A 13,621-nucleotide genomic window follows, 5' to 3' on the forward strand; every position below is an offset into this window, starting at 1 on the left:
GCTACTCCTGTCCCACTGCCCCTCACCTGTCCCACTGTGCTACTCCTGTCCCACTGCCCCTCACCTGTCCCACTGTGCTACTCCTGTCCCACTGCCCCTCACCTGTTCCACTGTGCTACTCCTGTCCCACTGCCCCTCACCTGTTCCACTGTGCTACTCCTGTCCCACTGCCCCTCACCTGTCCCACTGCGCTACTCCTGTCCCACTCCCCCTCACCTGTCCCACTGCGCTACTCCTGTCCCACTGCGCTACTCCTGTCCCACTGCGCTACTCCTGTCCCGCTGCCCCTCACCTGTCCCACTGTGCTACTCCAGTCCCACTGCCCCTCACCTGTCCCACTGTGCTACTCCTGTCCCACTGCGCTCCTCCTGTCCCACTGCGTTATTCCTGTCCCGCTGCCCCTCACCTGTCCCACTGCGCTCCTCCTGTCCCACTGCGCTATTCCTGTCCCGCTGCCCCTCACCTGTCCCACTGTGCTCCTCCTGTCCCACTGCCCCTCACCTGTCCCACTGCGCTCCTCCTGTCCCACTGTGCTACTCCTGTCCCACTGCCCCTCACCTGTCCCGCTGCGCTACTCCTGTCCCGATGCCCCTCACTTGTCCCACTGTGCTCCTCCTGTCCCACTGCCCCTCACCTGTCCATTTGCACTCCTCCTGTCCCGCTGCCCCGATCCTGTCCCTTTGCGCTCCTCCTGTCCCGCTTCCCCGATCCTGTCCCATGCCCCCTGTCATGCTGCCCCCCTGCGCTCCTCCTGTCCCACTGCCCCTCACCTATCCTTCTGCGCTTCTCCTGTCCCACTGTGCTTCTCCTGTCCTGCTGCCCCGATCCTGTCCCATGCCCATCACGCTACCCCTTACCTGTCCCTCTGTGCTCCTCCTGTCCCACTGCCCCTCACCTGTCCCTTTGCGCGCCTCCTGTCCTGCTGCCCCAAGCCCCCTGTCACACTGCCCCCCACCTATTCCTCTGTGCTCCTCCTGTCCCACTGCCCCTCACCTATCCTTCTGCACTAATCCTGTCCTGCTGCCCCAATCCTGTCCCATGCCCCCTGTCCCTAACCTATCCTTCTGCACTCCTCCTGTCCCGCTGCCCCAATCCTGTCCCATGCCCCGTCCCTAACCTATCCTTCCGTGCTCCTCCTGTCCCTCTGTGCTCCTTCTCCTGTGCCACTGCCCCTCACCTGTCCCACTGTGCTCCTCCTGTCCCACTGCCCCTCACTTGTCTCGGGGGGGCATATTTGCCACAAGGCACTTTTCAAGGGGGCGGCACGTGCCGCCCCCCCCCCCCCCCTCACAGGGACACTGTGGGAAAGGGACTGCTGTGTCTTACCTGACTTCATGTCCCACGTTTATCCGGTCCACAAGGCACTGCTGGAGGAGGGGTGCAGAGGGTGTCCGTCCGGAGTCTTCATCTTCCTGGATCTGGATCTTGATCGCGATGAGCGGCAGTGTGAAGATTGAAGATCAAGTGAGGGAGCAGCTGGAGCCGGTGAAGAGGAGGAGAGCGGCTGGAGAAGGAAGATAGCTGATGGGTAAGTGTCTGTGCCTGAAGGAGGGAGCCCAGGCTGGAGCAGGGATCAGCACAGCAATGTACAGTGGGGATCGAAAGTTTGGGCACCCCAGCTAAAAATTTGTATTAATGTGCATAAAGAAGCCAAGGAAAGATGGAAAAATCTCCAAAAGGCATCAAATTACAGATCAGACATTCTTATAATATGTCAACAAAAGTTAGATTTTATTTCCATCATTTACACTTTCAAAATAACAGAAAACAAAAAAATGGCGTCTGCAAAGGTTTGGGCACCCTGCAGAGTTAATATCTTGTACTGCCCCCTTTGGCAAGTATCACAGCTTGTAAACGCTTTTTGTAGCCAGCCAAGAGTCTTTCAATTCTTGTTTGAGGTATCTTTGCCCATTCTTCCTTACAAAAGTCTTCCAGTTCTTTGAGATTTCTGGGCTGTCTGTCACGCACTGCTCTTTTAAGGTCTATCCATAGATTTTCAATTATGTTGAGGTCAGGAGATTGTGAAGGCCATGGCAAAACCTTCAGTTTACGCCTCTTGATGTAATCCCCCGTGGATTTCGAGGTGTGTTTAGGATCATTATCCATTTGTAGAAGCCATCCTCTCTTTAACTTCAGCTTTTTCACAGATGGCATCAAGTTACCATCCAAAATTTGCTGAAATTTTATTGAATCCATTTTTCCTTCTACTCGTGAGATGTTCCCTGTGCCACTGGCTGCAACACAACCCCAAAGCATGATTGATCCAACCCCATGCTTAAGAGTTGGACAGAGGTTCTTTTCATTAAATTCTGTGCCCCTTCTTCTCCAAACGTACCTTTGCTCATTCCGGCCAAAAAGTTCAATTTTAACCTCATCGGTCCACAGAACTTGTTTCCAAAATGCATCAGGCTTGTCTATATGTTCATTTGCAAAGTTCAAACGATGATTTTTGTGGTGAGGACGTAGAAGAGGTTTTCTTCTGATGACTCTTCCATGAAGACCATATTTGTACAAGTATCTCTTTATAGTGGAATAGTGTACCACAACTCCAGTGTCTGCCAGATCTTTCTGGAGGGATCGTGCAGTCAAACGTGGGTTTTGAATTGTTTTTCTCACAATCCTGCGAGCTGTTCTGTCTGATATTTTTCTTGGTCTTCCAGATCTTGCTTTAACTGCCACTGTTCCTGATGACTGCCATTTCTTAGTTACATTCCGAACAGAGGATATTGACATCTGAAAAAGCTTTGCTATCTTCTTATAACCTTCTCCAGCTTTGTGAGCGTCAACTATTTTCAGTTTTCTAGACAACTGCTTAGAAGAACCCATGGTGCTGATTGTTGGGGCAAGGTCAGATGAGTCTGGGCATTTAAAACCTTTGAGATTGACATCACCTGGTCTTCCCAGACGATGATTGAGAACAATCCATGACACTGGCAGGTCTTAGCTTTGCAAAGGGGGCAGTGCATGCTATAAATTCTGCAGGGTGCCCAAACTTTTGCAGACGCCATTTTTTTGTTTTGTTATTTTGAAAGTGTAAATGATGGAAATAAAATCTAACTTTTGTTGACAGATTATAAGAATGTCTAATCTGTAATTTGATGCCTTTTGGAGATTTTTCCATCTTTCCTTGGCTTCTTATGCACATTAATACAAATTTTTAGCTGGGGTGCCCAAACTTTCAATCCCCACTGTAAGTATAATTGGTGTCAGTGGGAGTAATAGTGCCCCATCATTAGTGTCAGTGTGGGAGGAATAGTACCTCCTCATTGGTGGCACTTTTCCTCCCACTGACACCAATGATGGGGTTCTATGCCTCCGGGCCTCCCACTGACACCAGTGATGGGGCACTTCCTCCCACTGACATGAATGATGGGACGCTATTCCTCCCACTGACATCAATGATGGGACGCTATTCCTCCCACTGACGCCAATGATGGGGCGCTATTCCTCTCACTGACACCAATGACGGGGCGCTATTCCTCTCACTGATACCAATGACGGGGCGCTATTCCTCCCACTGACACCAATGACGGGGCGCTATTCCTCCCACTGACACCAATGATGGGGCACTATTCCTCCCACTGATACCAATGACAGGGCACTATTCCTCCCACTGATACCAATGATGGGGCACTATTCCTCCCACTGATACCAATGATGGGGCAGTATTCCTCACACACTGACACTGATGGGGTACCATCATTGGTGTCAGTGGGAGGAATAGTGCCCCATCATTGGTGTCAGTGGGAGGAATAGTGCCCCATCATTGGTATTAGAGGGAGGAATAGTGCCCCATCATTGGTATTAGAGGGAGGAATAGTGCCCCATCATTGGTATCAGTGGGAGGAATAGTGCCCCATCATTGGTATCAGTGGGAGGAATAGTGCCCCATCATTGGTGTCAGAGGGAGGAATAGTGCCCCATCATTGGTGTCGGGGGGATGAACAGTGCCCCATCATTGGTACCAGTGGGAGGAATAGTGTTCCATCATTGGTATCAGTGGGAGGAATAGTGCCCCATCATTGGTATCAGTGGGAGGAATAGTGTTCCATCATTGGTATCAGTGGGAGGAATAGTGTCCCATCATTGGTATCAGTGGGAGGAATAGTGCCCCATCATTGGTGTCAGTGGGAGGAATAGCGCCCCATCATTGGTATCAGTGGGAGGAATAGTGCTCCATCATTGGTGTCAGTGGGAGGAATAGCGTCCCATCATTGATGTCAGTGGGAGGAATAGTGCCCCATCATTGGTATCAGTGGGAGGAATAGCGTCCCATCATTGGTGTCAGTGGGAGGAATAGCGCCCCATCATTGGTATCAGTGGGAGGAATAGTGCCCCATCATTGGTATCAGTGGGAGGAATAGTGCCCCATCATTGGTGTCAGTGGGAGGAATAGTGCCCCATCATTGGTATTAGTGGGAGGAATAGTGCCCCATCATTGGTGTCAGTGGGAGGAATAGTGCCCCATCATTGGTGTCAGTGGGAGGAATAGTGCCCCATCATTGGTATCAGTGGGAGGAATAGTGCCCCATCATTGGTATTAGTGGGAGGAATAGTGCCCCATCATTGGTGTCAGTGGGAGGAATAGTGCCCCATCATTGGTGTCAGTGGGCGGAGCTCTAATAGGAAGAGGTGGATCCTAAAGAGGAAGGGGTGGAGTTTGCAGATGAAAGGGTGGGACAAATTTAGATGCGGGAGGGGGTGCTGATTTTAGTTTTGCCTAGGGTAGCACAAAACCAAAATACACCACTGGGTAGGAGTACTCATGGCAAAGTCCTTTGGAGGTAGTTCCCCTTATGGTAACACCTGGTTATATCCTCTTCCTTACCAACATGGAAAAAAAATATATTTTAAAAATATTCTCCCCAAATATATTGCCATACATTTGAAATACTACAATTTTGGCCGTATTCAATATATTTCAAAATATATTTCAATAAATATATATACTGTATGTTGAAATGCGTTTCAACATACAGTATATATGTTTAAAAATAAAATGTTTAAAAATACATTTTCAGATATACCGTATGTCTTTAAAAATACATTTAATCTACATTTGTGGAATGCATTTACAAATATGTGTAAAAATATATGTTAAAATGACTTTTTTATATGTTAAAAAAAATCTGAATAATATATTTAAAAAAAATATTTGTAAAAATATTTTTCAGATATTTTGTAATATATAAAAAATGCATTTCAACATGCAGTATATATATATATATATATATATATATATACACACTGTACATACTGTATTGAAATATATTTTGAAATATATTGAATGTGGCCAAAATTGTAGTATTTCAAATATACAGGTATGTTTAAAAAAATTTGAAGACTATACTTGTTCTTAATATATTATGTATGTATATATATAGATATATATATAGATATATATCTATATATATTTTGAATTATATTGAATACAACCAAAATCGTAGTATTTCAAATATATGTCAATATATTTGGGGAGAACATTTAAAAATATATTTTTAAATATATTTTTCTACCATGTGGGTAGGCCCTTTGTTCTTGACCCATGCAGTCCCCTGGCTATCTCCTGGACTGAGCCTTCCCCCTATTTATAGACACCACAGGGTGGAGGGCAGAGCCCAGAAAACCCCGGGAAAACGGCAGACCCAGAGTTAACCCTTCCCCACCTGGGCAGCCCAGAATCCTTATCTACTAACAAACTTGTAGGCACCGGCTTGCATGCACACTCTGTCCTTCCTCTCGCTATACTTCTAGAATCCTCTAAAAGACAAGGGAAAGTAACAGAGCAGCTGCCTATGAAACACTGAGCAGCCCTAAATATTCAACCCCTGATTACAGTGGAGCCAACTAAATTTACCTACCAGCCTACACTACACTAGGAGGGTACCTCATCTACTCTGTATAAAGTTTTCTTTATGTTTATTAACCACTTGCCGCCCAGCCACCGCATATAAACGGTGGCAGGGCGGCACTCGTAGGCAAAAGCACGTTTTAAAACGGCTGCCTTCAAAACAGGTAGGGGGCGCGCCCACCCTACCTGTCCCACGGGTGTCAGCAGCGGGTGTCAGCTGTCGGGTCACAGCCGGTTTTTACCGGCCGTTTTCCCGCGATTGCCGGTGATCGCTGACACAGAGCAGGGCTGCATTGTTTACACACAGCCCTGTTCTGTGTCAGTTCTCTGACAGCTTGTGAGAAGCTGCAGAGTTTCTCTCCCTCGATCAGCTCCCCCCTCCCTCCCCCCCCCCCCATCCAGTACACACCCCCGCCCCCTAGTAAAACACTCCCCTTACACTGCAAATTCTAAAAATGTTAATCCCTTCCTCCCCAGTGACATTAGTACAGTTTCAGTGTTTTTTTTTCACTGATCACTGTATTGGTGTCACTGGGGATGTCAGTGACCCCAAGTCAGTTCCCCCCCCAGTGTCAAAATGTCCGCCGCAGTCCCGCCATAAGTCGCTGGTCGCCGCCATAAGTCACTGATTGCCGCCAAAAGTCGCTGATCGGCGCCATTATTAGTATAAATAAAAATTAAAAATCCCAGTATCTTTCCCGCCATTTGTAAACGCTATAACTTTCACGTAAACCAATTAATTTACACGTATTGTTTTTTTTTTAGCAAAGACATGGAGCAGAATGCATTTTGGCAGAAATTTATGACTAAATTTGATTTTTACATTTTTTTTTACTGGACATGTTTTATAGCAAAAAGTCCAAAATATTGTTTTTTTTTCCTCAAAATTGTCAGCCTTTTTTTTTATAGCGCAAAAAATAAAAACCGCACAGGTGATCAAATACCACCGAAAGAAAGCTCAATTTGTGGGGAAAAAAAGGATGTAAATGTCATTTATGTACCGTATTGCATGACCGCGCAATTGTCCGTTAAACTAGCGCAGCGCTGTATAGCAGAAAAATGGCGTAAATCGCAGTATCTATACCATAGTTTGTAGACGCTATAACTTCCACACAAAGCAATCAATAGACACTTATTGGGATTTTTTTTACCACAAACATGGAGCAGAATACATTTTGCCCTAAATTTATAACCAACTTTGAGTTTACTATATATTTTTTATAGCTGAAAGTAAAAAATATTGTTTTTCTTCAAAATTTTTGGCCTTTTTTTGTTTATAGCGTGAAAAATAAAAAGCGCACGGGTGATCAAATACCACCGAAAGAAAGCTCTATTTGTGTGAAAAAAAGGATGTAAATTTCGTTTGGGTGCAGCATTGCATGACCGCACAATTATCAGTTGAATTAGTGCAGCGCCGAGTAGAAAAAAGAGGCGTGGTCATTAAGGGGGGTAAATCCTCTGGAGGGCAAGTGGTTAAGATTAGCAAACTTAAAACAGAAGTTCGGTGTCAGCAGAGGGCTGTCCACTCTCCTTGGCCACAGGGACTCCTTCAGACTCCTCCAGTTCTCCTGTCAGAACAGAGAAAGTAAAATCTGGGGGTCCCTGACAGGTGTCCTCTGAACTCAGTGTGTTGACACCAAGGAGTACAAGTCCCCGCTTCTCCTTGCTAGAACAACCCACCTACTCAAAGTTCTAAGCCTCTGCCATATTGTGCCCAACTCCTTGCCAGAGGCCTTCCCATGCCATAAGCCTTTATATTCAGAAGAAAAGAATGTCCACACAAAAAAAAAAAAAATATATAGTTGCTGCCCTTTACTGATGTTATTTCAGAAGATGGCATTTACAGTCATATCACATAGCCATACTATCTGGGGTCAGTCGTTTGTCAATCACATATAGTGGACAATCCGCAGCAGTCACATGTGAAAGCAGCATACACTTCACACGCCATCTTCCCCTTTATAGTCTCTCTCCTTCCCAGGAGTTAGTACTCACTCAGAGGGCTCTGGCTTGCCTTAGGCTGTCTGTGTCCAGCTCACAACTCCCTGCTTGTCCTTACAGAGGCAGAATCACTGCCGTTCTACCTGTATCTTCAGTACGCCTGTCCCAGGTCCCCAAGGCTCCAGGGGGATAGACTCATTTCAGAAAACAATTGGCTTTGCCTGAAAGCCTTTTGCAACCTGCTCTAGCCTCCGACACCATAAGAGACAGGATGACTACAGCTGGCTCTTCTGGGTGCAGAACAACCTCCCCCTGTCCTCCAGCCCTGTCCAGGGCCCCTGCACTAGGTGACTACATCTGCACAATATGGGTTATATGGCTCCCACTGCTCCCAACACTCTGTGACCATGCCCCCCTGGTGGGTGGGGCAAAATGCATCAGAGGGCATGGCCAGAACGGCGGCTGAGGCCATTCCTCAACATTGGACTCCTGGGGTTGGTTGAGTAGCGTCCATTCCTTCACTTGTATTGGCTGATACAGGAGTCACTTGGAGTCCCCTCTTCTCACTTGCCAGTGGGATAAAGCATAGTTGCTGCAGTTGACTGATGTTATTTTAGAAGATGGCATTTACAGTCATATCACATAGCCATACTATCTGGGGTCAGTCGTTTGTCAATCACAGAAAGTGGACAATCCGCAGCAGTCACATGTGAAAGTAGCATACACTTCACACGCCATCTTCCCCTTTATAGTCTTCTCTCCTTCCCAGGAGCTAGTACTCATTCAGAGCTTGGAGTGGCGCCAGAAGGTATACTCCTCCCAACCCGACTTATACAAGGGCACCGACTCACCCATGACATCACTGCAGGAGGGCTCTAGCTAAAAGGGGCCTAGCACCTGATTGGTAGGTTTGCAGTTGTGCCATACTCTTTCAATTTTCGGAGGATGGATTGAACAGTGCTCCCTGAGATGTTCACAGCTTGGGAGATTTTTTTTTAAAGCCTAACCCTGCTTTAAACTTCTCCACAACTTTATCCCTGACCTGCCTGGCATGTTCCTTGGCCTACGTGATGCTGTTTGTTCACTAATGTTCTCTAACAAACCTCTGAGGGCTTCACAGAACAGCTGTATTGATACTGAGATTACATGACACACAGGTGGACTCTATTTACCAATTAGGTGACTTCTGAAGGCAATTGGCTCCACTAGATTTTAGTTAGGGGTATCAGAGTAAAGGGGGTTGAATACAAATGCACGTCACGCTTTTCACAGATTTATTTGTAAAAACAAAAGTTGAAAACCATTTATCATTTTCCTTCCACTTCACAATTATGTGCCACTTTGTGTCGGTCTATCAAATCAAATCCCAAACAAAATACATTGACGGTTTTAGTTGTAACAAGACAAAAATGTGGAACATTTCAAGGGGTGTGAAGACTTTTTCAAGGCACTGTAAGTAGTGAGTATAATACTCCCTGGGGTAAGTAACCTTTTAACCACTTCCAGTCCGGACATTTTCACCCCCTTCCTGCCCAGGCCAATTTTCAGCTTTCAGCGCTATCACACTTTGAATGACAATTGCGCGGTCATGCAACACTGTACCCGTATGAATTTTTTAGCCTTTTTTTTAGACAGATAAAACTTTATTTTGATGGTATTTATTCACCGCTGGGATTTTTTCTTTTTTGCTATAAAAATGACAAAAAACTAAAATTTTGTAAAAAAAAGTTTTTTTATAACATTTTGCAAATAAACAATCTTTCTTCATAAATCTCGGCCATAATGTATTCATCTATCTTTTTTTAGTAAAAAAAAAAAAATAATCCAAATTAGTTTATAACTGAAAACTATAATTTTTCAAAGTTTTTTTACATTTTTATTTTTTTCTTTTATATTATGTATTTTGTTTTTTTTTTAACATAGTGTCACCCTAGTACTACTTGTGATCACTGCCATTACTAGTGAAAAAAAAAAAAATCCCAGTATCTATACCGTCATCTGTAGACGCTATAACGTTCACGTAAACCAATTAATTTACACGTATTGGGAATAAAGCCAAATCCTGGGGATACATAGCAGAGCAATACAAAGCAGCATGTCTTTCTAGAAAAACACACAGCACACAGTTAACCCTTTGATCGCCCCAGGTGTTAACCCCTTCCTGCCCAGTGTCACTAGTACAGTGTCAGTGCTTTTTAATAGAACTGATAATTGTATTAGTGTCACTGGGGATGTCAGTGGCAGTCAGTCCCCCCCAGTGTCAGAATGTCCGCCGCAGTCCAGCTATAAGTTGCTGATCGCCGCCATTATTAGTATAAAAAAAATCCCAGTGTCTATACCGCCACCTGTAAACGCTATGACTTTCACGTAAACCAATTCATTTACACGTATTGGGAATAAAGCCAAATCCTGGGGATACATAGCAGAGCAATACAAAGCAGCATGTCCTCCTAGAAAAACACACAGCACACAGTTAACCCTTTGATCGCCCCAGATGTTAACCCCTTCCTGCCCAGTGTCATTAGCACTGATCACTGTATTGGTATCACTGGGGATGTCAGTGGCAGTCAGTCCCCCCCAGCGTCAGAATGTCCGCCGCAGTCCAGCTATAAGTCGCTGATCGTCGCCATTATTAGTATAAAAAAAATCCCAGTATCTTTCCCGCCATTTGTAAACGCTATGACTTTCACGTAAACCAATTAATTTACACGTATCGGGACTGTTTTTTTTTTTTTAGCAAAGACACGGAGCAGAATACATTTTGGCCGAAATTTATGATGAAATTTGATTTTTCAATTTTTCTTTTACTGGATATGTTTAATAGCAAAAAGTCAAAAATAATTTTCTCAAAATTGTCGCTTTTTCTTTTTTATAGCGCACAAAATAAAAAATGCAGAGGCGATCAAATACCACCAAAAGAAAGCTCAATTCATGGGGAAAAAAGGACGTCGATTCATTTGGGCGCAGCGTTGCACGACCGCGCAATTGTCAGGTAAAGTAACGCAGCACCGTAACGCAACAAAATGGCCTGGTCAGGAATGGGGGGAAATCCCCTGGAGGGCGAGGGGTTGATGGACACGATCTGGCTGTTCTCCAGGCTGTAGAGCAACTGTCCGTCCCAGGTGAGTCTACATGGCCTGTAAGAGAGAGGTTCACCACCCAGAGGAGATCAGTGGCCCCGCAAGGTGTAGGAAAGGAGCCTGGGAGATGAGCAAATCCCAAACAGGACTTGTAGACTCCCTGCAAGACACGTTGCTACACCACCTTTAAATAAACACCTCCTGACATTTAGGGGGTCTATTAAAAAAAATTATAAAATCTTCCACCACAAAATGTACTCAGCCAATGACAGGCGATGACACCATTTTTATTCTGCTATCAATGACCAACCCGGTCCCACACTTCATCCATGTCTCTGGGGAACTCTGATCTCCTTATGAACAGTTTCTTCCATGATGAAGATCAGCCATGGAGTATATCTGAGGTGTATATCAGGGTGTGCTTCTTCCCCACATGAGAGCTGGGATTTCCACCAACATTCATCTAGAAGACATTTCCCGCACTCAAGGCACTAATACACCTCCAGGGTTGTGTGGGACCCCTGATGTACAGGAAGACAGGACTTCAGTGAGGAACATTTCCCGCACTCAGGACAGGAAAGTGGCTTCTCCCCCGTGTGAGACTTCTAATGTCTGTAAAGATTGGACTTCTGTGAAAAACATTTCCCGCACTCAGGCCAGGAATACGGCTTCTCCCCTGTGTGACATCTCTTATGTCTGTAAAGATTGGATTTTACTAAAAAACATTTCCCGCACACAGGACAGGAATACGGCTTCTCCCCCCGTGTGACATCTCTAATGTCTGTAAAGATTGGACTTTTGTGAAAAACATTTCCCGCATTTCAGACACCACTATTACTTCTCCCCTTGTGAGTTCTCTGATGTCTGTAAAGACTGGACTTCTGCGTAAAACATTTCCCACACTCAGGACAGGAATACGGCTTTTCCCCTGTGTGAGACCTCTGATGCGTGACAAGATCTGATTTTTGTAAACAACATTTCCCACACTCAGAACAGGAATAAGGCTTATCCCCTGTATGAGATCTTTGATGCTTGTAAAGATTGGACTTAAGTGAAAAACATTTCCCGCACTCAGGACAAGGATAGGGCTTTTCCTCAGTGTGAGTCCTCTGATGTCTGACAAGTTCTGATTTTTGTATAAAACATTTCTCGCACTCAGAACAGGAATGCGGCTTCTCACCTGTGTGACATCTCTTATGTCTGGAAAGATTGGACTGCACTAAAAAACATTTCCCGCACTCAGGACAGGAATACGGCTTTTCCCCTGTGTGAGACCTCTGATGCGTGACAAGTTCTGATTTTTGTAAACAACATTTCCCACACTCAGAACAGGAATAAGGCTTATCCCCTGTATGAGATCTTTGATGCTTGTAAAGATTGGACTTAAGTGAAAAACATTTCCCGCACTCAGGACAAGGATAGGGCTTTTCCTCAGTGTGAGTCCTCTGATGTCTGACAAGTTCTGATTTTTGTATAAAACATTTCTCGCACTCAGAACAGGAATACGGCCTCTCACCTGTGTGACATCTCTTATGTCTGTGAAGATTGGACTTGTCTGAAAAACATTTCCCACACTCAGGGCAGGAATACGGCTTTTCCCCCGTGTGAGACCTTTGATGTGTGACAAGTTCTGATTTTTTTAAAAAACATTTTTTGCACTCATCACAGGAATATGGCTTTTCCCCTATGTGAGACCTTTGATGTATGGAAAGATTGGATTTCTTTGAAAAACATTTCCCGCACTCAGGGCAGGGATATGGCTTTTCCCCCGTGTGAGATCTCTGATGTGTGACAAGTTCTGAATTTTGTACAAAACATTTCCCACACTCAGGGCAGGAAAATGGCCTCTCACCTGTGTGTAGTTTCTGATGTTTGTAAAGACGTGACTTAACTGAATAACATTTCCCGCACTCAGGACAGGAATACGGTTTTTCCCCCGTGTGATACCGCTGATGTATGACAAGTTGCGGTTTATTCACAAAACATTTCCCGCACTCGGGACAGGCATACGGCTTCACACCCATGTGAGACCTCTGATGTATGCTAAGACTGGACTTGTGTGAAAAATATTTCCCGCACTCAGAACAGGAGTACTGCTTCTCCCCCGTGTGCGATATCTGATGGCTGTAGAGATGGGATTTCTTTGAAAAACATTTCCCGCACTCAGGACAAGAATATGGCTTCTCTCCCGTGTGAGACTTTTGATGTGTGACAAGATTTGATTTTTGTACAAAACGTTTCCCGCACTCAGGACAGGAATATGGCTTTTCCCCCGTGTGAGATCTCTGATGTCTATAAAGACTGGACTTCTTTGAAAATAATATTTCGCACTCAGTGCAGGAATACGGCTTCTCATCCGTGTGAGAACTTTTATGTCCATGAAGACCAGATTTAAATTGTAAACCCTTCCCCCACTCAGTACGGGAAAAGCTCTTCTCTATTGGAAGGCCGGCCCGGTCCCGCACAGTCTGAGGTTCCTCAGGATACGAGGAATCCGATGGTCCATCTACACTGTGTGGTGCCAGATGGACATTGGAGGGAGCCGGGTTTTCTCCTGGACTATACTGTGTGATGTCCTCATCTTCTACTTTCCAGTCTGGAGACAAAGTGAGACAATCCTCGGAGGTTTTCCTCATCTCCCGGCCATGGACTACAAAAGAAAGAAAAAGCAAAGTTACACTTACGGTAACACCTTTCTCAGGAGTCTCTCAGGACAGCACCCTTGAGAGACCTCAAGGCCCCCTGAGGA

General features: G+C 45.3%; 1 protein-coding gene across 1 annotated transcript in view; it reads right to left on the minus strand.

Moving 5' to 3' along the window:
- LOC149441090 (uncharacterized) overlaps positions 1–13,621 on the minus strand; it is a 53,530-nt gene that overhangs the window by 21,148 nt on the left and 18,761 nt on the right. Inside the window, exon 8 of the mRNA XM_089657727.1 lies at positions 11,702–13,522. Coding sequence (XP_089513853.1) covers positions 11,702–13,522 — 1,821 coding nt within the window. The remainder of the gene's footprint in view (positions 1–11,701; positions 13,523–13,621) is intronic.

The sequence above is a fragment of the Staurois parvus genome, unplaced genomic scaffold, assembly GCF_062004578.1.
Source record: "Staurois parvus isolate SC_StPar_1 unplaced genomic scaffold, SC_StPar_1.0 ptg001026l, whole genome shotgun sequence".
Lineage (NCBI taxonomy): Eukaryota > Metazoa > Chordata > Amphibia > Anura > Ranidae > Staurois > Staurois parvus.